Here is a 27,615-nt window from a genome sequence, read left to right on the forward strand (position 1 = left end):
ATGGGACTTCTGCACTCCACATTCAAGTTGAGGGACAGATGTAGCACATCCATGGCCCCTCCATGGCAATGTATGAGACTGATGAAGGGAAACAGGTCCCCAGCCAGAGCCAGCATTGGAAGGCTGATGACGATTGGCCTCAGCAGGGAGCAGGTCCTGGACTCCCTTGAGCCATGATGGGGAACCTGTGAGATGGGGACTCCTGTTCAACCTTGCTGGTTGAACAGGAGTCCAGGGTCAGGCACCCCAGAGATCTCTGCTTCATGACCTGCCCTGGGTGTCTGCAAAATTTAAATCTCTGCCTCTGAGATTGTGAAGTTGGGCCTTGTTGATTCCTGGGATCCCAAAACCATATTCCATCCTGTGGGTGTAAAGCCCTGGGCTGCCCTCTGTGGTACTTCTGGCCACACCCTCCTGACTACGGTTCCTGTGAAGCACATATGTGCTGCTCTCCTGGCCAAACTGCAAAGCACCAGCTCTCCTGCACTGCTCTTTCTGCCCCTCCCTGTCCTGCACATGGCTGACATCACTCAGGAGATCACAGACCAGGGCATCCCTGTATCCTTGAGAGAGTCCCCACCCATAGGCTGCTCCAGCATGAGTGAGTCCAGCTCACTCATACCATATGTGGGGTCATGTACATAATGGGCTCAGAGGAGGTCACCATGTGTCCACCTGGGAACTGGAGGATGGTCAGGTGAGCAGTCTGTTCAGGGTGAGTTCAAAAACTCAAATACAAAGAAAGTCTAGCCAGTGAGGAGCTGGTCAACACAGTGAACCATCACTTGTTCATCTGTGTGTGATTTGAAAACTGCATCATGGAGTTAACCTTAATTCCTCTATCATGATTTTGTACATATATAAAAGTAATAAATGGATAAAGAATGCAAAACAGAGAAAATACATTACAGTACTTTTGATTTCCTCAGAGATACTATGTACACTGCCATTTCCCAAGACACTCCCATCTCCTGTCAATGCTGCTCTGCCTGGATCTCCACCCAGAGCTGATATAGAGTAGGAGGACATGCAAATAGGGCCTTTCTCTGCTCATGAAAAGCGGCCACCCTGACCCTTCAGCTCTGCACAGGAGTGCAGCCCTAGACTCCAGGTCATCCCACTCAGTGGCCAGGACTCAACACAGGCTTGGGCCAGGCCACCTGGATTCCCCTAGTGCTGGTAGAGGGAATTTCTTGCATCCTAAGCCCTATTGTGACCCCAGCACCACTCAGGAATTCCAGCCTCACCTGCTACTCTTTGCTACCTGCCTTGCTGCCATGTGATGGAGCAGCCTCAGGAAGCCCTGATCAGGAGCAGTACCTTGATATTTGCAACCTGGTCTCCAGAACCTGCTGCAGTACAGCTCTTTCATTGCTAATATGTATATGTATATATGATTTATAATAGTTGAGAGACACAGAGAAAGATAGAATCCATTAGTCATTAGTCTCATTAGCCCTAAGTTTAGGAGGAAACAGGCACCATTTTCTAAGATATTTCTGCCCTTGACCACTGTCCCCTTGCATCTCCTCCTTCACACACTCCCTGGGCTGGACGAGGAGGATGCTGGGCGTGGAGATGGGAACATGGAGAGGGCTGGATCCTCCAGGGCTGCACCTCCTTCACTCAGGAGAGGCCCCATGGCCAGGAGCTGTCCTGCCCCTGTCTCACCCTCAGGCACACATGTCCAACATGGCCAATCACCACAGGAACACAGCTGGAGCCTGGCACTGTCTGCACTAGCAGGGATGTGTCTCTGCCACAGTGTCCAACATGGAAAAGACCATCATGGCCACCACCTGTGACAATGGCCAGGTGACACAGGGCTAGGTCTATAGTGCTGGCGCTGAAAGTCACCCCACCAGACAAGAGATTTGACCGTCTGGCCTTGCTGTGAGAGGGTCCAAAGAGCAGGAGGGACGTGGTGACCATGTGGAGAGCAATGAGGGCCAGGTGCCATGGTGGGAATTAAGCCTGACCTGGGCACAGCACCAGGTCCATGGGGACGCTGGCGGGTCCTGCCCCCAGGCCTCTCACAAGAGGGAAATACACATGACTCTGTGTGCACTCAGCTCATGGCAATTGAAAGTGAGGACAGAGGCTGGATTCCTCCCTGCCCACACCTGGGCCCTGTGCCCACCACACATGGCAGCAGCATGTGGACCTCATGGTTCTGTGCAAGCTGGATTCTCTGAGCTGAAGGAGGCCCTTACAGGGAGGCACAGCCTTCCCACTGCAGGTGCCTCTGAGGCCCACAGCTGGATGCTTCCCTGGGGAGCAGGTAGCACCAGAGTGCAGAAGATGCACAGCCCGTTTCCAATGCAGGATGGGTTCTGCAGAGCTCACCAGGTGTGTGCATCTGGGAGTTACAGTAGATTCAGGTGAGCAGTTGAGTCCCAAGTGGGAGCAAAAGACAAATACTAGGTCAGTTTTGCCAGATATGAACTGTGGGATCAGTGAACCAGCACTCTTGCTTCTGTGTGTGATTTTAAAATTGCCCCTTGGTGTTAACACTGATACCTCCATCATATGATCTTGTGTTCCTATTAAATAAATTAAGATAAAGTATAATCACATTGAAGTTAAAGAAATTCTACTTTTCTGAATGCTGTTGTGTCCACAATTCTGCCCCATGAAACACCCATCTTCACTCAGCGGTGCTCGACCTGGATCTCCTCCAACAGCTCCTAAGGCCCCTGCTACACTGGGGGATCCTGTTGAAGGAAATACGATATCTGCACCAGTTAACCAGAAAGCTCACATCTGCTGGGACTCTACTCTACCTGAGACTCCACCCAGAGCTGCTATATAGCAGGAGGACATGCAAATAGGGCCTCCCTCTGCTCATGAAAACCAGCCCACCTGACCCTGCAGCTGTGCATAGGAGCCCAGCCCTGGACTCCAGCTCATCCCACTCAGTGGTCAGGACTCAACACAGGCTGCTAACCATGGACTGTGTGCTCAGCTGGGTTTTCCTCATAGATGTTTTCAAGGTGATTAATGGAGAACAGAGATCCTAAGTGTGTGAGTGGACAGGAGTGAGAGAAAGAGTGGATGAGTGAGTGTCCTGACCAGGCTGCCTCTGTGTTTGCAGGTGTGCAGTGTGACGTGCAGCTGGTGGAGTCTGGGGGAGGCCTGGTGCAGGCTGGGGGATCCCTGAGACTCCCCTGTGCAGCCTCTGGTTTCACCTTCAGTGCCTACTGGGTGAGCTGGGTCTGCCAGGCTCCAGGGAAGAGACTGGAGTAGGTCTCTACATTAAGTATGATCGTAATCGTAAAAACTATGCCAACTCCGTGAAGAGCCAATTCACCATCTCCAGAGACAACTCCAAGAACACCCTGTACCTATAAATGAGCAGCCTGAGAGCCGAGGACACGGCCACCTATTACTGTGCTGGAGACACAGTGAGGGGACCTCAGTGTGAACCAGACACAAACCTCCCTGCAGGGCACCAGGGCCAGCAGGGGGCGCTCAGCACACAGGGAGCTCAGGGTCAGCCAGGAGCAGGTGCAGAGGAGTTGGGGCTGGTTATCTCTGTCTGGTGTCATCTCCATGTACCAACTTCCCAGGGAATCTCCCTGCACTGATTTTCTGTATTAATTGTTGACACCTCCAAAGAGAACAATTTGGTTTTCAATTTACACTTCCTTTTTCATTAGTGCCTCATTATTTTAAATAGTATTCCATTTGACGTAATTGCACAGTCGTGGAGTTTGACCTCCTCCACTTCTGTCCCTGCCATTTCCCTCTCCCTTCCCCTCTTTAGCCCTCCTCTTACCTTTTCCCTTTCTTTTCTCAACAGATCTTTTTAGGGTTTGTTTGTGTTAGTGCTTCCTGGAGAACCGAAGGGGACATTCCCTGAGGCACCTGCACAGGTGCACAGGGGAGTTTGGTCAACTTCATCCCACCTCCCTCCCTTCTCCTGCCCTCCGACCTCAGCCTCAGTCCCCTTCACTACTCCCTGATCCCTCTTCTAGTGCCAGGGGATTCCTCCCAGACCTTCGTTCTCAACATTCCACATTTCACCCTCTGAGTCTGGCTCATGAAACTCACCATGACATCCTCCATTCCATCCATTGACCAGCAAAGGCCCTGATTTCACTCTTCCTTGTGGTTGAGTAAAACCCTGTTCTGCATGTCCACCACCTTTCCTTCATCCATTCGTCTGTTGATGGGTGTTTGAGGACATTTCATGGTGTAACTGTTGTGAGAAGCACTGCTGTAACACTGGTGTCACTGTGCAGCCATGTGCGCTGACTTCAGTTCTCTGTGATCCATAACGAGGAGTGGAATACTGGGTCGTATGTGATCCTTGCCCATCTCCAGCCTGCTTTCCTGAGTGGCTGCACTCACTGAAGTCCCACAAACAATGCATCTAAGTATTTCTTTCCCAAATCCTTGCCAGTATTTATTATTATTTCTTTTTTTTTTTTTAGGAAAAAATGTATTTATTATACAATTAAAAGAATCACACTTGCCGGGTGTGGTGGCACACGCCTATAATCCCAGTGGTTCAGAGGGAGGCTAAGGAAGGAGGATCGCATGTTCAAAGCCACCCTCAGCAAAAGCGAGGCACTAAGCAACTCAGTGAGACCATGTCTCTAAAACACAAAATAGGGCTAGGGATGTGGCTCAATAGTTGAATGTCCCTGACTTCAATTTTCAGTACCAAAAAAAAATTAGACTTACATTACTCAATACCTAAAACTCCTCTGGGTCTACTTTGGGAATAATAATAAGAAACAATGCCCAGATGAACACTATATTCTTAGGTTAATCTGAGATCTATACAATTATTATTCAGTGAATTTTCATAAAACTCTTCCAATTTTATAAGTAGGAAAACTGAAGCATAGAAAAATTAAGAAATTCAAAGTCACAGCTAATAAATGACAGATCTAGATTCCAACTTTTAGGAAATCTAATTCTAGAGCCAACTTCTGAATTCCTATGCTATTTTTCAACATGTTTCATTTTTCTTCCTTCTTGCTTCTTTCTAGAAAATCATCTATTTTCTCTAAATTTAAAAATTCATTAACAAGACTCAAACTTCAAATTTTGATGTGAAGCCCTAGAATAAATTACAGTCAGGATTAGTAACTATTTCTGTCATACAAAAATAATAGAAATAAAGTATATTTAGCCATATATCTTTCTTCCCTTATCATGAACCTCATAAATTCATATGGACGAAACAATATATCTTGATCTTATAGTGAAATCCCATGACAAAAAAAGAAGTCTCAACTGAGACCAATTTTCAGTCACTATAGATTTCAGAAAGTTCAATGCTTGGAAATTAAACATCACTGACATTAATAACAAGATATATAATAGACCAGCACCCATAATTCACATAAAGTAATTTTTCTTTAAAACAGTCTTAAGCCTGGTTAATACAAAAGCAATACCTACTGGAGCAAAGTGTTTAAATTTTTGTTTCTAAGCATTTCTCTTCTGTGTGATAATTCAACCAAAGGTAAACTTCCTAACTGTTCCTCCTGGAACCATGACATAAGCAGTTAGTAAACTGAGTTACTATCCAACATTATATAGATAAGCAAATAACTCCTGATTGTTCCTAGACTGGGACAAATTATGAATAAACTAGAAATACACCATAGCTTTGACTATAAGGGCATAGTTAGATATGACTGGCAGCATTCTAACTTAAATATTAAAAGGACATGTTTGAGTTGGCTTTAACTCCTAGATCAATGAATTAGTAATATCACCTAACTCTTGGTAATAAATTACAGTCAGGATTAATAGCTATTTCTGCCACTTAAAAAGTAATCTTTTGGTCCTAGATAAATGTCCCCTTGACTTCTGTTTTATTTTTTCATGATCTTTATCACTATGTGGCATGTAATATTTATTTATTTATTTATTTGCTTATTGTCTTTCTCTCCTTTAGCAGGTAAGCTCTATAAAGGCAAAGGCTTTGTTCATTCTTATTTGTTTGTTATGGTGCTGGGAACTGATCCCAGGGCCTCAGACGTACTAAGTACATGCTTCAACACTGAGGTATATTCCCAGCCTCTGTTTTTTCTTGTTCTCTGCTCCATTCCCAGTGCTTAAAACAATATCTGGCACATGGGACTGGTTTAGTAGGTTTTTTTTAAATGAAACTTCTAGTAATTTACAGGCATTATCTGATTAAAATTTTACTGAGCACCCACTATGGTTAAGCCCTATGCTAATAAGGTCTGATGCTAAAATGGTTATGATTTTATGGAGTTCAGAACTGTAAATAAAACTTCAGATAATTTTCTATTGACCAGGAATATTTTCCTTATTAAAATATTATATAATTACTTCAATAAGATTCTACATAATTCAGGTCCTTTAATAACATTTATAACAAAATATCATCTTCAAAATGCTGCATTCTTACATGAGAATCTCAAATACTTCATGGATTACTTCAGTCACTTTTAAGCACCATCTTGAATGGGGATATAGAAAGAGCCTACATCTATGAAGTCAATCAAAGTAGAGGGTCAAATATTTCCTAAGCAATCTCTGCTTCCAAATTTCTCTCAGGATTTCTCCTTTAGTACTTCACCACAATTTCTCTTTTTAATTAAAAGGACAATTAATTTAGTTTTTCTCTTTTTTTTTAAACTTGAGAATTTCTTCTCTACTAAGATATGTTCATATAAATATTCAGATCTTTTGAAGAATCACTCACCAATTTCCCTGATCATAGCAGCTTTGAAGAAGTCTGATATTACTCAAAGTCTGGCAGGCAGCTTCCAATTCTCCACCACAGAACACATGGTAGTAACGATGAAACACAGAACCTGGGTCATGAGATCCTACTGGACCAAATGGCTCAACAGATTTGTCTTTACCAGGGTTTCCTTTAAGGTGCCAGGGAACAAGCACATCTTGAGAATGAATAGTAGTCCTGTTAGTATGAATAGGTAGCTCAGAATTAGTAACTTTCCTTGAATTACATTCTTCCTCCTGAAAGTCATTAATGGAGGGCATAGAAAATGCTAAATCTTGATTGTTCACATTAGGCATTTGCTCCACAAGCTGCCCTTGAGTAGATGTATCACTGATCTCCTTTCCTTGGCTAATTCTGTTTTCTTTAAGATACTTGGACTTCTGATTATTATATTCTTGTTCCATTGCCCAGACATAAATGAGTGCCTTTCCTCCAGGTCTCAAGAGCCGAACAAGTTCTTGGAGAGCTGCTACTCTACGCTCTGCTGTTGCAAAATGGTGAATAACAGCAATGGAGATGCAGGCATCACAAGACCCAGTGCGAAATGGAATAGCTAATGCATCACAGACAAAGGCCTGAAGCTGCCTTTCTCTACAGATGTCCACAAGGTTTGGGCTACGATCACAACCGATCATGTACAACTCCTTATTGATGCCAAGATACTTCCCATTTCCACATCCAATATCAGCCACTATTGAACCATTTGGCAAAGCCTTCAAAAACTCCACAATCCGTGGCCAAGGAGTATGTCTGGTGCTGCTGAAGTGCCCAGCGATCTCTTCATAAACTCGATGTACATATTCTTGCTCCAGCTGTATGGCTTCTTTCTCACTCTTTGGAAATGAGGGAGGAGTCTCTTTCCTCTGACTGTCACAGACAGAAGAATAACCCATGGGTCCAAAGGTATCTAGATTCTCCTGTCATCACTAGCAAACTCCGACGAGGCAACATAACTTGCACTGTGACACCACCTGGATGCTTAAAATCCATAACAACCTCTGACTCCAAACTGAGAGAAATGATCTCATCCTCAAAAGCAGAATGTGTGTCAATATGAGCAGGAATTCCATGCCCAGGTTCATACTGATTTATGGTCAACTGATCAGGTTTATATTTAATATAACCTTTCTTCAACCATTTCTCCAAAATGCTATCACAAATGTCAGGAAGACCCCCTGGTAATGGCTTGTCTTTATCTACATTGTTGTTCTCATAGTGGAATTCATAACCAAAATGCTTTACTCTTCTGCGTTTAAAGGATTTCTGAAAATTTTGATTATCTGCATCTTCTGACCAAATAACACTTTCCAAAAGCATTTTCTCATCCTCAGAAGAAATAATTTCTTCTAGTACCATGAGGCCTGGAGGTAAATGTTGAAGCCCCATCTCCTTCCATTGTGCTGAGTGGCATAGGATACTGCCTCAAAGCCTTCATGTCTCAGCAAAGTTTGCTTGGCTTTCATCTGCTTCCTTAAGAATTTCTTCTCAGTTTTACTGAGTTTGAAATTACTTTGATGATTAGTATCCATAGAAACACTGGGCGCGGCCATGTTGGAGACCTATTATTTCTATTTTTGGTGATATCCTCTGATTGTAATGAGATGAAATCTCAAAGTTGTTTTGATTTGCATTTTCTGATTACCAGGAATGTTGAGAAGGATTCCTGCTTTTTTTTTTTTTTCCACTTACATTGCATCTTTTGAGAAGTGTCTCCTTATTCCTATTCCATTTAGTTATTGGGTTATTTGCATCTTGTCAATGAGTGTTTTGGGTTCTTTGTGTATTCTGTATATCAGTGTCCTATCTCGAGAGCAGGTAGCAAAGGTCTCCCATTCTGAAGGCTCTCTCCTCACACTCTTGGTTGTGTCAAATGCTGTGCAGAAGCTTTTAATTGGCTACTCCTTATAGATTCTTTCCGGGGTCCAGCCCTAGTAGGAGTCCATGGGTTCCACACAGGTAAACGGGGTGCAGGGAGACAGCGTCGGCGATGGATGGAGAATGAAAGACACAGACTCTAGTTCTGGTGCAATCAGTCCCACTTTATTCTGGGGAAAGCTGGGTTAATATACATTTTTCTTCAGGGTATAATGGCAGTCTTGTGGTTAATATTAAAGAGGTTTCCAAAGCATAGGCAGAAAACAGCAACCTTACAGATTTTCCTTACGTAATCACAATTGTTTTAAGAATATCTAACTATGTCAATGAGCTAATACAATGGTAATTTCCTTAATATCTAAACTCCATGTGACCTAAGACTATTCTTATTACTCTCGTGGTTAAAGTGATAGAGAAGTAATCTCATGTGACCATCTCTACTAGGTCCATCTGGTTAATATCTAAATTGCTGAGTTAAGTGCTACAGGAGGGCAGCAGTCGCAATGGTTCTCATGGCCAAGATTTTATTTCTGAATAGATTATCTTGTCTTATGTAGCTCTTTTTTCCAGAACAGGACATTGTGCACCAACGTTTATTATAGGGGTCATATATTCGTTGTAGGAAGGAAGGAATGTTGTGAAACCTTATTCTTTTACCCCACCACATTGTTAGCATTTAACCAGCCTGTTGGAGACAAAGGCAGATCTATATCTATTTTCTCCAGAGGCTTTCAGGGACTCATTACATGGTTCTAAAATTATTTTTAAGTGTTAGTGGTAAAGACCCGTTGTTTTTCGGATTGTGGGAATATTTTCTGAAATTTTTGTTCTATTCCCCTCATCCCCTTAAGCAATCCGTTCAGACTGAAATGAGCAATATATTATCAGAAAAACACAGCAGAAAAAAACACCATGCTCCGGAGCAAAACATCTGGCAATTCCCTTTCGGATGAGCCTTTGCAAACATCCTCCAGAGGATCTTTGTCAAGCACTGGATGGAATTCCAGATGCCCCCACAGATTCTTGGTTTTATTTATGCACTTTAGTACCCTGGTTGCGGAAGAGGGTGCGCCATTACACAGGGGGATTCATGCAGTGCTTGCTTCTAGCACTTGCAGAGATTCTTCTCTAATCCTTAGATTTCTGATCCACTTTGCCTTGTCCTTTTTCTGGGTTAGAGGCAATAATCTATCTTATCATTTTTCATATGGATATTCAGTTTTCTAGGCACTATCTGTTGAAAAGGCTGTCTTTTCTACAACAAGATTTTGGAAACTTTGTCAAGTGCCAGACAACTGCACTTATGTGGATTGGTCTCTGTATCTTCTATTCTATTACTTTCATCTCCATGTCTGGTGCCAGGGCCATGCTGCTTTAGTTACTGTAGCTCAGTCAAATAACTTGAGGTCAGATAGTGTCATGTCTGCAGCATTGCTCTTCCTGGTCAGCATTGATTTGCTACACCTGGCACAGGAGAACAGGAAGCTGACTGCCCAGATCCTGCCAACATCTTGCGGAGGCACCGGATTCTCAAACATGGCCTCAGGACTGGCAATGTCTCCTCCTGTCCAGAGGAGGTCAGCCAATGGCAGACTGGAGCCTGGTGGCACTCTGACCACTAGCAATGTTGACGGGGACCCCTCCCCTCGCAGTTCCCATGCACACTCTTTTGGGTCAAGGCACTTGCATGCCACCCACAGTTCTCTGTCACCTCAGGCCTTCTTCAGTCACCCTGGTCTGCCCCAACTGCTCGCAGTCCAGATCCTGGCATCCTCTCCCAGAGCTATTCTTGAGTAGTGGAAGTTTGTGGGTAATAAAATCTGATCAATGACTGATGAAGAAGTTCACAAGCTAACAATTTAGGTTGTAAATTGGTGTGGGAGCAGAATAATGGCAGCCTCAAAATGGCAGGGGAGAAATGGCTGCAGCCTTACTAATCTATTATCCCTTCATTCCTGTGTTTTTGTTCTTATATGAAGATCCCCTTTGGGCATATGGGCAAATATCCATCTTCAGTAACTGCTTCCTGCTGTGTGAGGGCATAGAACTTATTCAGGGGAGGGGGATGTCATTGCAGTAGGTGGGGTAGAGACTGGAGTGTTCCCCTAGGGAGTGCAATTGTTGCCAGGCTCCAATTCCTCCTTCATGAGGTCCTAATAGTCCCATAATACAAGATGATTTGTAGGCTGATTAAAAAAAATGAATATGATTTTGTGCAAATTTCAATGTGCACGGGGCAAAGGACAGTTTCATGGCAATTATAAGGAGAGGGGACATATATGGGAGAATATGTTTCTATAATTGGCCTGAAATGGGTCACAAGGATCCTTCTGTAAGTTTGTTCCTTCTCCTCTCCAAGTCCTCCTTCAGCTGTTTGATCTTTCCCTAACAATGCCTGACTGGTTGACATAGAAGCAGAACTCTTCCTGCATGCACTTCCCATTTCTAGTGAACTCACAGGGTGGCTTCCATTGGAAGATATGCACCTGGAAGCAAATTGAAAGAGAGGTACTCGTGATAATTCTGGGGTGATCTCTGTCTTCTCTGAGGGGGTGCTGTTGAAAGTCAAAGAGCTATGAAATCTAGGGCACTAGCCAGGAAAAAAAAAAGAACCTGACTCTCATGCACATCCAACATCCCTGCGCCATGAGATGGTTAGTCAAATTGGGTATGTGATGTGTGGTGTGTTAAGAGTGGCTCCTCTGAACATTATTTGTGAACATAAGTAAAATGGGTGAAACATCCCTAGGGACAGTAGGAGTCAGTCTTCTAGCAGTCCTGCAGGCAATGCTGGAGGGAGAAAATGACTGGCACCTGGATAGTTCTACAGGGGGAAAATCTGATAGTTTGGAAAATGGCAGACAGGGTGAATGACAGGTGATTCAAGAATGTAGCTGTCAATCCAGTCCTCATGGCTAGATGTGGTTCTCTGGTTCCTTAGTGTTCTGGTCCTCAGTCTCCAGAATGGGAAGAAGTGTGGAGGGCTTTATGGCTTTTAGCCTGAGGTGAAGAGGTCCCACTGGTGTGGTCAAGTATTGGTTGGAAGAAGCCTGAGTATTAGAAGCTGGAAAGGAGTTTGTGGCTTGAGATTATAGCTTATCCTGAGAAATGGGTAGCCATCATAGTAAACCTCCCACCTTGACAAATACTGGCATAGCCAGTATCACCGTATAGTGTCCCTGCCATTGGAGAGATAGAGGGGCTGTAGTCTCCTGAGGAGGAGAGATAAGAACTTGGTTTCCTATTTGAAGAGGTTGAGTCAGGGGACCAGACAAAGGTCTTGGCTGGGAGGAGTCAGTGCAACTCCAAAATAATGCCCAAATGTGGCTTAGGAAAGGAATGATTATATGTGAAGGAAGAGATAAAGGAAGGCACTATCCCAGGGTGAAGGATGGGAAAATGGTGCATCAGCTGAAAGTGGGAAATATTGACAGGTTTCTTTGGAAACAAGCAAAGATGCAGAAGAACAAAAGGCAGGAGTCTGACCCAGTCAAGGCAAAGTTCTAAAAAAAGTTTGGTTAAGACGTTTTGAAGAGTTCAGTTTGTTAATTCTACTTTATCCAGTAACTTTGGGTGAAAGGGAATATGGAAAACAAGGGGACTCCAAGAGCCTTGACAAACTGTTTGGAGACTCAGGAGATGAATTCAGGCCCATCATCTGACTGGAAGGAGGTAGGGTAAAAAGGAAAGCAGAATGTAGGGGTTGGGCACAATGAGGAAGATGGGGACAACTGACGAGATAATGATGCAGAGATCTTAATTTGTCCTACCACAGAAGCCTGGTCCCTGTGTTATATTCCCATTGGGGCTCCCTCTCTGGTACTGCTTCAGCCCCAATGAGGTTGATTGGTGGTCCTCGTCTGCATAATTGCACGCCTGTTCCCAGACTCTCCTGCACTCCTCAGGGGTCAAGGTGTTGGACATGATTGTATAAATGACATGCCTGGTAAGGTCATAAGACTAGGTAAGTTACTGAAATTCCTTAATGAAGTTTGTAGAGTTGGCGGTGAAGAGTTTAGCCACTTCTCTATCCAGGAAAGCTGGAAGAGTGAGAAAGGAACATGGACTATGATCACTCCCTCCACGCTGGCCACCTCCCGTAGGAGGGCTATAATATGTTTGTGGGACAGTGTGATGGGAGGACTGGGTAGACTTTGAGGGTTTGGGGGAAAGCAGAAACAGCAGGGCAAAAGAGATGGAGAAGCAGGGGCCAGATGAGCCTTTGCCACAGGAGACTGGTATGGGGGTGTTTCATTAGCAGGTTTGCAGTCAGAGAAGGAAGAGGGATTAGGAGGGAGAGAAGAAGCAGGGGAATTGAAGGTTTCATTCCCAAATGGAGGTGTTTGGGTGTGCAGGAAGAGCAAAGATCAGGTTTAGTGCACAAGAAAGTTAAGGCTTGAATGTAAGAAATCTCTTTCCACTTGCCTGCTCACTCACAGAAGTTACATAAGTCCTACAGAACATTGGGATCCAAGGTGCCATTAATTGGCCATTCAGATTGATTATCTAAAGGATATTGTATCCAAATACCCTTATACAGGCGAATAAGATTTGGAGATTTTAGGTTGAAGTTCAGGCAAAGGGGTTTAAGATTGTCTAGTGGGTACCTCAGGAGTAAATCTACCAGAATGGAGGACCCATGGTGGAGGCATCCCAAGATCACAGACTAGTTGGCTGGAGACAAGGAGGTAGCACAATGATGGGAGTCATCAACCCATCAGTGTATGTCAGGCAAAAGCTGAGGGGTTGAGGACCTGAGGCCAGGAATTTTGAGAGGAAAAATGAACAGGAGCTTCAACCCAGAGAGGGAAACTCCACCATAAAGATTGGGGACCCACTCATCAGATAAGGTCAACTAGAGGGGCCAACCATAGTTGTAAAAGTCATGACTGGGGGAACTCCCACTCTTCAACCACCTTGAGAGTGCCAATCAATGGTTGCATCTCAGTTCATCAGAGAAGATTTTAAGTCTACCTAGGGGAAAACTCACCAATTTGAAGTCCCATGGTGCATATGGACCATGCATCCAGGCAAATGGAAGGTGAGACTAGTGTCTGGGGGTCTGAGATGTCAGATGGGATTCTGCTCACCTAAGTGGTGGGAGAGGAGCTCATCCAAGTCACAAAACCAATGAAAGCACCCAGAAAACCACTCTGGGTGCAGGAACTCACAAAATAAATTTTATTAAACAGATGAGGAGAGTGTCTGCCTTTAAGGGGAAGTGGGGGGGACAGAGAGAGAGAGAGAGAGAGAGAGAGAGAGAGAGAGAGAGGATGAGAGAGAGAGAGAAAATGGTGGGGGAGCTATTCTTCAGTAGTGGAAGTTCTCGGGCTAATAACAATCTGAACAATGACTGATGAGGAAGTTTGTGGCTAACAATCCAGGTTGTAAAATGGTGGGAGGGCAGAATAATGGTGGCAGCAAAATGGCAGGGGAGAAATGGCTGCAGGCTTGTAAGCCCATCGTCTCTTCTATAACATGATTGGCCTCAGCAGGGAGCATGTTCTGGTCTCCCTGGGGAACCACTGAGTACTTTACTGTATGAACAGGGAAAACCAGGGTCAGCAACCGACAGCTCTCTCACTCATTCCCTGCTCTGTGTGACATTCATATTTTTATCCCTGCCTCTGAGCTTGTGAAGCTGGGACATTATTGATTTCTGGGAATCTGAAACCACCTTCCATCCTCTGGGTGCTAAGCCCTGTTCTTTTCCTTGTTGAACTGCTGGCCAAAACCTCCTGTTTACAGTTCGTGAATCTCACCCCAAAGTACTACTCTCCTGGTCAAACTGAGAAGCACCAGCTCTCCTGCACTGCTCTTTCTTCCCCTCACTGTCCTGCACATGACCTGACATCAGTCAGGAGTTCACACACCAGGGCATCCCTGTGCCCTTGAGAGAGTCCCCACCCACAGTCTGCTCCAGCATGAATGAGCCCAGCTCCACAAAGTGAGGGGTGCTGCACAAAGTTGTGCAAGTTTCTTGCCACAGGGAGCAGGGTGGGTTCAAGGTCAGGTTACAGAGAATTCCAATATCCAAATATGAAGACACTAGCCTCATCTGCAAGTGACCACAGACACAGTGTCTTTTACATATGTTGACCATTTATCAAAAATATTATTTCATTTTGGGTGTTAAGTTTCTTCTTTCTGTATTCTAGATGCTAATCTCATGATGGGGGAATAACTGGCAAATGTATTCTTCATTCTTTTCACAGTCTTAATTGGTCCCTTTGCTAAACAGAGACTTTTGAACTCAATGTGTATTCATTGATTCTTGGTTTTATTTCTAGAATATTTGGAAACTTGTTTAGGAATTTTGTGTCTTGGCAAAAATGCTGAACTCTGGAGCCAACACTTTATTCTAGTTGTTATATATATTCTGTTCTAATTCCAGCTCTTTGAAGCATTTAGAGTCAAGTATTTTGCAGGGTAAAAAGAGCATCTGCTTTGCTTTCATTGAAACCAACTCTAAAGGAAAGACCATCATGGTCACCACCTTTAACAATGACAAAGTGCTCATGGGCAGGTGGCTGTTTCCAGGAGGATCTCCAGACACTTGTTGCACACAGAAAGTCCCTGCTTCCCCCAAATCCTGCAGAGCCCATGAGCAGAAAGGGATGATTACATCGCAGACAATGATGATGATGATGAAGATGATGGTGTTGATGATGAAGAAGAAGAAGAAGAAGAAAAAGGAGAAGAAGAAGAAGAGGAAGAAGATAGATAGATAGAGAGAGATACATAGATACATAGATAGATAGACACAGAGATGCCTGGTGGACAGAATCCAGAAAAATAGATGGATAGATTACAAATAGATGATAAAATAGAGTTAATAGATATAGATAGAGGAGCAAATGATGGAAAATAATAGAAATATAATAAAATGATGATAGACAATATGTATATGATAGGTGATGTATTGATGACTGATAGAGATAGGTAGATAATAGATGATGAATGAAGATGATAGATCATAGATAGATGATTCACTGATGATGGATAGATACATACATACATAGATAAGTAGCAATAATTCGTCATCCCATCCCTGAGGCTAGGGAAGCAATGATCCAATTTCAAGCCCTCCTGACCTTGGCCGCCTGGCACTCTCAGTCAGGCTCCTTCACAATCTTCCCTGGAACACAGGAAGGGAATTCTGAGTCTGCAGAATGGAAACCAAGGGCAGGGCTGAATTCTCCCAGGGCTGCAGCCTCCTTCACTCAGCAGAAGCCCCATGGTCCAGCCCCCATCTCACCCTTAGGTACATATGCCCTGACCATGGCCAAGTAACCATGGAAGCACAGGTGGAGCCTGGCAGTGTCTGCACTAGCAGTCGCTGTGAATCTGCACTGCATCCCACGTGGGAGACATCACCATGGCAAACACCTGAAAATGGCCAGGTGACCAAAGGCCAGGTCTACAGTACATGGTTTGAGGGCCACGCCATAGGCCATGAGAGCTTCGATTGCCTGACCTTGGTTGCAGAGAATCCCAAAGGCAGTTGTGGCCTGGTGACCATGTGGAGAGCAGGGAGGCCCAGGTGCAGTGGAGGGAATTAAGTCTGACCCTCAACTCAGCACCAGGTCCACAGGGACACTGGCTGGTCCTCTCCCAGGCCCCTCACAATAAGGGGCTACACATGGCCCCATGTGCACTCAGTTCATGAGAGTTGAAAGTGAAGACAGAGGTTGGATTACTCCCTGCTCACACCTGACCCTTGTGCCCACCACACAAGGCAGCAATATGTGTACCTGATAGTTCTGTGCAAAGTGGATACTGCAAGCTGAAGGAGGCCTCACAGGGAGGCACAGCCTCCCCACTGCAGGTGCCTCTGAGGTCCACAGCTGGATGCATCCCTGGAGAGCAGGGAGCAGCAGATTGGAGAAGACACATAGTGCATTTCCAATGCCAGACAGTTTTTGAGGACCTCACCATGTATGTGCACCTGGGAGTAGGAGGATGGTCAGGGGAACAGTCATATTCAGGGTCAGAGCAAATGCCCAGATACTCGGTCATTCTTGCCAGACATGAGCTCAGGGAAACAGTGAACCAGCACTCATGTTTCTGTGTGTGGTTTTACATTTGCAACATGGCATTAACACTGATAATTCCATTATATGATTTTTGTGTTTATACTAAGTAATATAAGATAGTAGACAATTGTAGGGCGCTGTGCCCTGTTGATCACATCAGCAGCGAGGAGGTTAATTGACATAAGCACACTCAGGTGATTTTATCGTCCACACACCCAATGTATGCGCATGTGTTCTCGAGCACTAATTGCCTGCTCGGAGTGTCTCGCCTAATCTTTGCATAAGAGGCGTGGCCCTGCTCTCCGCTGCCTGGAGGTGATATAAGCGTAGGTGGAGCGAGACAGAGACACAGCAGCCATTAGCAGAAAAGCAGTAGAAGAAGACTCACGTATGGAAGCAGGCACGCGCAGCAGCAGCAGAGGGAAAAACACGCGGCAGCAGCTAGTAGGGAAAAGCGGTGGCAGCAGCCAGAAGAAAGAACACAGCAGCTAGTAGGGACACACAGGAGCTAGCAAAAGAAATGGCAAGAAGAAAGAAAAGTGGCAGAAGGCAGATCACAGAGCGGAGAACTGAGATGCATCAGTAAAGCACCTTAGGTAGACGTACCCTTAGTTCACAGGATGCAGGACTTTAAGATGTAGCAAGTCTCTCTTCCTCTAAGCTCTAAGCAAAGCCTGTCCTTCTCTCAAAGTCTCTCTCTTAAGCAAAGTCTCTCTTTCTCTCTGATAAGCAAAGTCTCTCTCTCTCCTCTCAAAGCAAGTAAACCTCATTTCCTCTATCCTCTGTAAACAAACAAGCAAGAAAGCAGTGCACTAAAGAGAAAGATAGAAGTAGCTCAGTTTCCAGTCCACCACCCATAAGACCCGTGCAAGTTGTTGCTGCAAGCGGTGACAAATATCCATGGATTTTGTACCACAAAGAGCCAGCAACAGACAATAAGATCAAAGAAGAAGAAATTCACAGAAGAAGATATGCAATCAAACAACACATATATAAAAATGTTCAACATCATTAGTAATTAGAAGAATGCTAATAAAAGTAAGATTTCACCTCACTCTAGTCAGAATAGCAATTATCAAGAATACATGCAATAATAGGTATTGGTGAGGATGTGGGGAAAAGGTTCACTCATACATTGCTGGTGGGATTACAAACTGGTGCAACAATTCTCGAAAACAGTATGGAGATTCCTTAGAAATCTTGGAATGGAACCACCATTAGATTTAGCTATCCCCCTCCTTGGTCTATACCCAGAGGGCTTAAATTCAGCATTCTAAGGTGATACAACCACATCAATATTTATAGCAGCTCAAATTAAAAATAAATTAACTCTGAAACCAACCTAAATGCCCTTCAATACATGAATGGATAAGTAAACTCTGATATACACACACACACACACACACACACACACACACACAATTGAATATTACACAGCTTCAAGATTAATAAAATTACAGCATGTCCAGTCAAATGAATGGAGATGGAGGATATCATGCTAAGGGACATATCCAATTCCTGCCCCCCCCCAAAAAAAAAACAAAGGGTAAGTGTTTCTCTCATATGTGGATGGTGATCCATAATGAGAGGAGAAAGGGGAAAAATGGAGGAACTTTGAATTGGGTAGAAGGGAGTCAAGAAGACAATGGGGCATGGAAGTGAGAAAGATGGTGGGATGAGAGAGACATTATTACACCATGCAAATGTATGACTGAATGGTGTGACTCTGCATTGTGTACAGAAAAATGAAAAACTGTGCACCTTTTGTGTGCAATGAATCAAAATGTATTCTGCTGTAAGGTACAACTAATCAAGACAAATGAAAAAATTTAAAAAGTTCTAATACTGAATGCTTTTCTGCCCAATTTCTACCCAATGATGTACCCATTTCGACTCATAAATGTTCATCCTGGCCCTACAACAAGAGTGGCTATATAGTAGGGGGACATGCAAATAGGGCCTCCCTCTGGTCACAAAAAAAGCCGACCCTGACTCTGCAGCTCTGCCCAGGAGCCCAGTCCTGGATGCCCAGCTCATCCCATTCAGTGGTCAACACTGAACACAGGCTGCTCACCATGGACTGTGTGCTCAGCTGGGTTTTCCTTGTGGCTGTTTTCAAAGGTGATTAATGGAGAGCAGAGATCCTGAGTGTGTGAGTGGACAGGAGTGAGAGAAAGAGTGGATGAATGAATGTCCTGACCAGGCTGCCTCTGTGTTTGCAGGTGTGCAGTGTGAGGTGCAGTTGCTGGAGTCTGGGGGAGGCCTGGTGCAGCCTGGGGGGGGGGGGGGTTCCTGTGACTCTCTTGTGCAGCCTCTGGATTCACCTTCAGTAGCTGCTTGATGAGCTGGGTCTGCAGGTTCCAGGGACAGGGCATTGCCTCCAAGTTCAGTTCCAAAGTCTCATCTGAGACTCAAGGCAAACTCACTTTGGGAGCTCTAAAAACCAAAAGCAATTTACATCCCATCCCATGCCACTTCCAGATGCCAAAGACTGCAACTGCCCCACCTTTCACTGCTTCCAGACCTCTCCGCCCACCCTCATGGTGTGAACTTCTCACCCATACCTGTCTGTGCTTTGGATTCCCAGCTTCTTTGGAGACAGGGACAAACATTTTGAATTATCCCAGAGGTTACAGCCACCATTTTTGGGAGGGGTGGCTCCCTTCCTGAGACACCTACCAGAGACTGGAGACACTCACATCTAGCTATTGAGGATTTGAAGGTTTGAGTGCTAGATGACTGTGAGCCATAGATTTTTAAATTTTTTAAATTTTTTATTTCTTCTTTTTTCTCACCCTATTTTCCTTATACTTACCTATTCCCTTGAAGTCTCCTTGTCCCTTTTTTCAGGCTAAATACAAACTTCTTTTGATTCCACTCTAACTCTTCCCTTCATGATGTATCTCTACTCGTTTCTCATCCCATTAACAGTTATTTCCTCCACTTATCCCCATCCTCTTCATCCACCACTAGAATTTGAAAAGCTCATTACAAGTCTATTGGGTATACTGCAGATAATATTCAAACTCATCCTCTCATTTATTACAATAGTGTTAATGTATTTATAGGGTCTATCTGGTGTAGGACTGCATATTATTTGTATTATATACTGCTAATATTAATCTTCCTCTCAAAGGAGATGTATTGAAAACCTGTAGCATCACAATGTGCTTACAATGGGGGAGTTGCAATAATTCAGATATTCATTGCTAGAGGAATATACAGAAACAATATGAAAATATGGGAAGACATTGTCCCTAACAAATCAAGATGCTATTTTGATTGAATCCAATGACATCATGGCAGTATAAATGACAAAAAAAAAGGTTTGCAATATACATAATTAAAATAATTAGTGAAGCAAAAGATGTGATAAGACAGCAAATGCAGATAATGCATGATCACTCCAATAGAGTTAGAAGAGCAAATGCAGAAAGCAAAAGAGTACTTCAATAAAGAGATTGAGATTCTGAAAACAAACAAATATAAATACTTGAATAACCAATAAACCAAATTAAAAAATCAATAGGAAGCATCACCAACAGAATAGATCTTGTGGAAGACAGAATCTTAGACAATGATGACAAAAATTTAATGATGAAAATAAAGTTGACCAAACTGAGAATATGGTAAAAAATCATGAATGGAAATTCCACGAATTATGGAATATCATAAAAAGACCAAATTTAAGAATTATTGGGATTGAGAAAGGCAAAGAGATACAAAACAAAGGAATGAACAACCTTTTCAATGAAATAATATCAGAAAATTTTTCAAACCTGAAGAGTGTAATGGAAAAATCACATACAGGAGTCTTGTAGAACACAAAATGCACATAATTACAGCAGTTCCATACCAAGGCACATTTTAATGAAAATACCTCACATACAATATATAGGTAGGATTTTAAAGGCTGTGAGAGAAAAGCTTCAGATTACTGACAAGGGGAAACCAATATGGATATCAACAGATTTCTCAGTCCAGACCCTAAAAGTAAGAAGGGCCTGGAACAATATATTTCAAACTCTGAAACAACATGGATGCCAAACAATATCTTATACCCACCAATACTAACCTTCAGATTTGATGATGAAATAAAATCTTTCCACAATAAACAACAGTTAAAAGCATGCACTACAGATCATTCTTGGCCAAATATTTCATGAGGAGGAAGTGTAAAACAACAATACCAGTCAGAAAAGGGAGGAACTACCCTAAAGGAAAAGCCAATCAGAGAAGAAACCAAGTCAAGATCAAAATTAAAAATAAACAAATATTACCACGAATACAAATCATATCACAATAATAACTCTGATGTTAATGGTCTAAACTTATTAATCAAAAGACATAGACTGGAAGACTGATTACAAAGAAAGACCCAAGAATATGTTGCCTTCAAGAGACTCATCTCATAGTAAAAGACATCAGAAATCAATGATAAAGTAAAAAAAAAAAATTCCTACCCCTGGAGACTAATATGCTACTGAATGATGCAAGGATAACAAAAGATAAAAGATATCAGGGAGGAAATAAAAAATTCTTACAGGTAAACAAAAAACCTTGACACACATATCAAAATCTCTGGGACAGTACTAAGAGGAAAGTTCATTGCTTTCAGCACATACATTAAAAAAGTAAAAAGTTACAACTAAATGACCTAACATTATGTCTCAAATCCCTGGAGAAAGAAGAACAGATCAACACCAAAATTAGTAGAAGACAGAAAATAATTAAAATCAGAGTTGAAATCAATGTAATTGAAATGAGAGAAACAATTAAAAAAAACTGGCCAAACAAAAAGTTATTTAGAAAATTAAATAAAATTGATAAACAAAATTGATAAACCCTTAGCCACACTAATGAAGGGAAGGAGAGAAAAAACTCACATTACTAGAATTCATGATGATAAAGAAAAGATCACAATAGATACCATTGAGGTACACAACATAATTAGAAGCTACTTTGAAAATCTATACTCTAACAAAAGAGAAAATTTGGAAGACACTGAAAAAGTTTTAGAGACATATGATCCTCTCAGTCTGAATCAGGAAGACAAACACAATTTAAGCAGATCAATTTCAAGCACCAAAATAGAAGTAGCCATGTAAAGTCTAACAACAGAGAAAAGCCAAGGCCCAGATAGAGTCTCAGTCAAATTCTACAAGATCTTTAAAGAAAAACTAATACCAATACTCATGAAAATATTCCAGAAAATAGAAAAAGAGGGAACCCTCCCAAACTCATAATATGAAACTAGTATCACACTGATACCAAAACCAGACAAAGACATATCAAGGAAAGAAAACTAGGCCAATATACCTGATGAACATAGATGTAAAAATTCTTAACAAAATTGTGGCAAATCACACACAAAAACATATTTAAAAGTTAGTATAACATGATCAAGTGGAATTTATCCCAGGGATGCAAGGTTTGTACAACATCCAGAAATCAAGAATGTAATTCATCACCTCATTAGACATAAAATTAAAAATCATATGATAATTGCAATAGATGCCAAGAAAACATTTCATAAACACAGCACCACTTCATGCTTAAAACACTAGAAAAAAGAGGGATAGTAGGAAAATGCCTCAACATTGTAAAGGCTATCTATGCTAAGCCCATGGCCAACATCATTAAATGGTGAAAAACTGAAAACATTCCCCTTAAAAACTGGAACAAGGCAGGAATGCCCTCTGTCACCACATCTACTGAAAATTGTCCTCCAAATGCTAGCCAGAGTAATTAGACAGACCAAAGAAATTAAAGGAACACAAATAGGAAAGAATAACTCAAGATCACTATTTGCAGCTGACATGATTCTATAATTAGAGGATCCAAAACTCCCCTAGAAAACTTCCAGAACTAATAAATGAACTCAGCAAAGTAGCACGATGCAAAATAAATACACATAAATCTAATGCATTTCTATTCATAAGTGATGATCCTCTGAAAGAGAAATTAGAAAAAACACTTCAGTGTAAATAGTCTCAAAAAAATGTTGGGAATCAACCTAACAAAAGAGGTGAAAGATCTCTACATTGAGAGCTACAGAACACTAAATAAAAAAAATGGAAGTAAACCTTAGAAGATGGAAAGATCTCCCATGCTCTTGAATACACAGAATTAATATTGCCAAATGGCCATTTTACCAAATGTGTTATACAGATTCAATCCAATTCCAATTATTAGAACATTTTTCCTAAGATTTGTGAAGAGCCCCACCTTACCTGAGATAAGGCTCTGCCTCACACCCTGCTGCATGGTTGAATTGCTCCAAAGTAAGCCAGACTTAAACTCATTTGAAGCTTTGTTCAAAGTTTTATGTTTTTCATAAAAAAATATTGTGATCTCAAATAGGGGATATAATGAATAACTCAGCCAAATTTAAAGAAAGCTATTGCACAAACTGTTTTACTATTGTTGATTCCATTTTGTATTTTCCTTGTAAACTCTATAGCTTACCTGATTAATTTTTTTGCAGAAGTACTACTTCAAGAGCAAAAGCCATTAATTAACTTGATATAGTAAGCCATCACCAATGTGACAGATAATATAGACCCCAATTAGTTAAAAGGTGGTAATTAACTGTAAAATTGTAGAAAATAAAGTTAAAGCCCAGTACTCTTACTTTATGACCAGTGAGACTAACTTGCTAGATGTTTAAGATCAAACTTAGAATTGAGATTAAAAACAGAGGCGAAGAAAAACCAGTATTTGGCTCTTGGATCAAAGTCAGCCTGTTTCCAGGGAACAAGAGAACTTCTCTAAAGAGCTTTGCACCTCTGGGCCACAAAACCGCCTGATCAGGGAGATTGATGAGACCACTGGAGAATGAAAACCAATCAGTGCACCTGCTGCAGTGGAGGTTCATTGGAAAAAGGAGACATCCCTGATGCTTCCAAGGGAAGCCACCTCATCGAGGACACCCTGCCTAACAAATGGCGCTAACAGAACTAAGAAGCTGCTCTTACATTTCCTATGAGTCACCCCTGTGGGAACTCAGCCAACTCTTAACAGACAGGAGAAGGTCAATTTGATCACCTTGGTCTTAAACATCTAGCAAACAGTTAAAACCAAAATATAGCCATTCTTGGGATTTAAAAAAAAAAAATTGTTCAATGCAATCTAAGATGTACACTTGTGTTAACCCCCATAGAATAAATGAAGACTGGAAACTACAAGAGAGAGATTCTTATGCAGATTTACCTGGTAACTATCAAAAGAAACTGCCAGAATCCAGAGTTTTTAGTCAGTTTAAAGTGGCTTCAAATCCAAAATGATGGTTGGAGGTGAAGTGGGGTTTTAGTTGATGTACTAACACACAAGGAAGAAAGTGGATAATTATGTGAAGTCCATGGAATTCTGTTGCTATGAAAAATGTTGGACCATGGAGGCCATCAGAAATAATGAAGGATGTCTCTAAATATCCCAAGGCTTGTAGTAGGGTGAAGTATAATCCCAGGGCAAATGTAATAGCTAGTGCTTGGACTATGTGTTTACCATTTCCCTCTACTAAGTTATGATGTGCTCAGGTGATTGATAGCCCAGAGGCCAGAAGAACAGAAGTAGTAAGGAGTGGTAATTCTAAGGGGTTAGGCAGGTTGATTACTACAGGAGGTCAGCAATTCCCTAATTCTCGTGGGGGTTAAGCTGGATGATAAAATGCTCAGAGGAAGCCAGCAAAAACAAAAAAAAAAAAATACTTCCGACACAATGAATAAAATATTCCATACCAAAGACCCTTTTGAACAATTGTTTGATAACCTTGAAATGTTCCTTCATGGATATCACTTCACCACAGATATATGGTGAGAATATTTGTTAATAATTCAAGTACTAATAGACAGTTAAAGTTAAAATGCAACATTACTAGGCTGGATGTTAGAAGTGAAGCTGACAGAGCTCCTGTCAGTGGCCAAGGGCTGGGATTAACCACATGATATGGTTTTATCATGCAATAGAGGCTTAGGAGAGGGATAAAGACCTATGCTTGAATTAAAGCTAAGCACATTCAAGGACTGTTAACAAGATTAAGAAGATAGAGGTAATTATTGCAGTGGGGGAACTGATGGACGTCAGGACTAATGCAGCAACTCCAATTGGGTGCATAAATAGGTGACCACCTGTTTTATTGGCTGCAAGACAAACAACGAAAGCTATAGGTTGAAAGAAGAGAATAATTGACTTGATAATTACAAGTACAGAAATTAGGGGAATTGGAGTCCCTTGAAGGAGAGAATGGGCTAGTATTGCTTTAGTCTTGTGGCAGAATCTGGTAGTCATGGCCCCGGTTCATAGTGGAATTGCTATTCCTAGGTTTATTGATAATTGAGTGGTGGGAGTAAATGAGTGAGGTAATAGTCCTAGTAAATTTGTCAATCTGATAATATAATTAAGGAGATGAATTTCAGGTTCATACTTTTGACTTATGTGTTGTCATTATTTGTATTACTAGAAGTTGAATTAATCATTGTTGGAGAAGTACCAACTGGGTATTAATTAGTGGACACTGAAGAGAATAAGATATTAGGAAATTATGAAATAAAATAATAAGAACAATAATATGTAATTCCATTATTGTAATGAAAGAGGTAAATAGATTTTTCAATTCTCTCTTTTCTCAAGTTTCATGTCTTTTCTAGTTTTGAAGTTGATTTTTTGCCTCCTCTTTAAATGTGATTTTACAGGATTTTCATGTATTGTTTCCTGAATTGACATGAATGTTAGTTAACATAATATGTTATTTTTCATTAATATTTAGAAGTACATTTACTTTTATATCTAAAACATAAGTCAAGCAGAGGTCAAGAAAGTTTTTTGCTGTTCCATTTTCCCTATATTTTCCTTTCCCTATCTTATGATATTAACCTTTATGTACTTTAGGCTCCTATTATCTTTAGAAATTATATTTATTTGAAAAATTCCTTTTTATCTCCATGTAAAAGCAGCATAAAATTTTATATATATATATATACATATATATATTATTGAGAAAAGATCTTATTATAGCCCATTAAATGATATGAATAAATCTCTAATATAACTTACTATTTTTATAAGTTTAAAATTATCATCATAGACAGGTTTAGTGTGGATAACAGTAGCTTGACAAATTATCTGCTTTAAAGGCCTGTATTCTTTGGATTTATGAACATATTCAACATCTAATAATACTATTACCTTGATCTTCTTATATAAACTAAGTTTAGTTTTTAAATAAGATGTTTAGACCCTGACAGTACAATGTTTTAACATTTGTTGTTTAACCATAATTGTACAAAACTTTTCTTAAGAACAATTGTTCTAAAGAAGCAAACTTAATAGACAATACTAAGAGTAAATTAGCATTAAGACATTTTGACCAGCCCAACATATGGATTAAAATTTTTGTTTATATCAGCATATTAATATTTGACTGTAGGGAATAAACCTCAAGTAGGTCTATGTGATTGTCTTGTATACATATAACCAAATTAGTCATACACAGATTTGTTGAATTTTTCCCTTTACTTACACATAGGCTTCCTTAGCACTTACTTAGACCATTTTGTACTTACAACATGAGTACTTTCTTATCCAGAAAGATTTTCTTTTCCCTTCCACGAAATTTTGTACCCAGAACATTTTATTTTTTTCTTTCCTTTCTATTGACCCCTTCTTCATTACATTTTGGAACAATATTTACAAATTTAGATTTTTGATAAATTATTCCACTTTTATAAGATGAAATTTTATGTTTTTATAGTGCTCTAATTAAAATACAGTTGAAATTTTTGAGCCTCTTTTATACTGAATCACATCAGTTTATCAATTTATAAAAACACATTGTCTTAGTAAATCATCCTATGGAATTTAAGAAGTTAGGTACACTTGATATTTATTAACCATTAACATTTAACCTTATGAATTAATCAGATGTCTTTGAAAACACAGTCATGATTTTCCTGTAAGAATCGAGATATTGACAAGACAGAGAGTGTCTGCCATCATTCTTTTATTAAACTCCTGAAAACAATGGATTAAACATTTTATAGACTTCAACATTTTATTAGGTTGAGCCCTTAGAGACCTGTGAATTAATTTTAAAGACATTTTTACTTTATGCTGTTTACCTAATTAGAAATTAGATTTAAACCTTTTAAAATCACATGGATTAAAGATATTTGGATCCATTTTTAAACCATTTTTAAAGTTAACTCACAAGCACTCATTGTATATCACATTTAACATCGCATATATGGCATTTGGATTCACATATATAGACAGAACAGGTTCTTAGACAACAGGACATACACATAAAATAAAGCTGAAGAACTTTTTATAGCAGCACTTGGTGCTTTGCCCAGGAATCAAACCCGGGCCTCCTGTGTGACAAGCAAGAATTCTACTTCTGAACCATCAATGCCCTTATACACACACAATAGGGTGAGATTAAAGATCCTTCATCAAGGACTCCAGGGAGAAGTCAGGTCCTCTGAGTTCTTGTGCAAATGTCATTATAGGTCAGGTATGTTTTCTCCTTTCTTCATCATCTCCAGAGTAAATTTGCTGTCTTGTTTTGAACACAGGGCTGATAGAATGGCCAAATAAATGTCTTGGTACTTCAGCTTTAGTCCTTCCTTATTTTGAGCTTTTTGATTACTATTCTGGGGCACTCATTCTCAAATTTCAGCAAACAACCTCTCCTTAGGGGACAAGGGATTATCCTTTAAACCTGTCTTGTAAAAGTTGAAACAGTCGTCATGATTTATCTGAGGACCTTGAGATGTTAAAATTGCCTTAGAGATCATTAAACAAGACTCCATCTAATCAGGGTCATTTGCCATCTTCCTGAATTACCAGCTGTGGCATCAAATGGGCCCAGTGTGACCTGCTGAATCACCACCTGGCCAATGACTTTCTCAAACCCAGGTCCTTACCTCCAGTCCTCAGGAAAGTGCCCCATGGTGGGCACTAGCTGTT

The 27,615-nt window shown here is 41.2% G+C and overlaps 1 protein-coding gene and 1 long non-coding RNA gene across 2 annotated transcripts in view; one reads left to right on the forward strand and one right to left on the reverse strand.

Annotated features, from left to right (window-relative positions):
* Positions 1-27,615, forward strand: part of LOC306653304 — a 411,785-nt gene that overhangs the window by 177,793 nt on the left and 206,377 nt on the right. The window lies entirely within an intron of this gene.
* LOC306654357 (tRNA (carboxymethyluridine(34)-5-O)-methyltransferase ALKBH8-like) lies at positions 7,465-8,277 on the reverse strand. The gene has a single exon (XM_079127818.1). The coding sequence runs from the start codon at positions 8,120-8,122 to the stop codon at positions 7,607-7,609; it is 516 nt and encodes a 171-aa protein (XP_078983944.1). The 5' UTR covers positions 8,123-8,277; the 3' UTR covers positions 7,465-7,606.

Source organism: Sciurus vulgaris (assembly GCF_902686455.1).
Source record: "Sciurus vulgaris genome assembly, chromosome: 2".
Lineage (NCBI taxonomy): Eukaryota > Metazoa > Chordata > Mammalia > Rodentia > Sciuridae > Sciurus > Sciurus vulgaris.

What these genes read in the sequence shown, in the direction of transcription:
- LOC306654357 (XM_079127818.1), bottom strand. Translation starts at nt 8,122, where the DNA reads ATGGGGCTTCAACATTTACCTCCAGGCCTCATGGTACTAGAAGAAATT.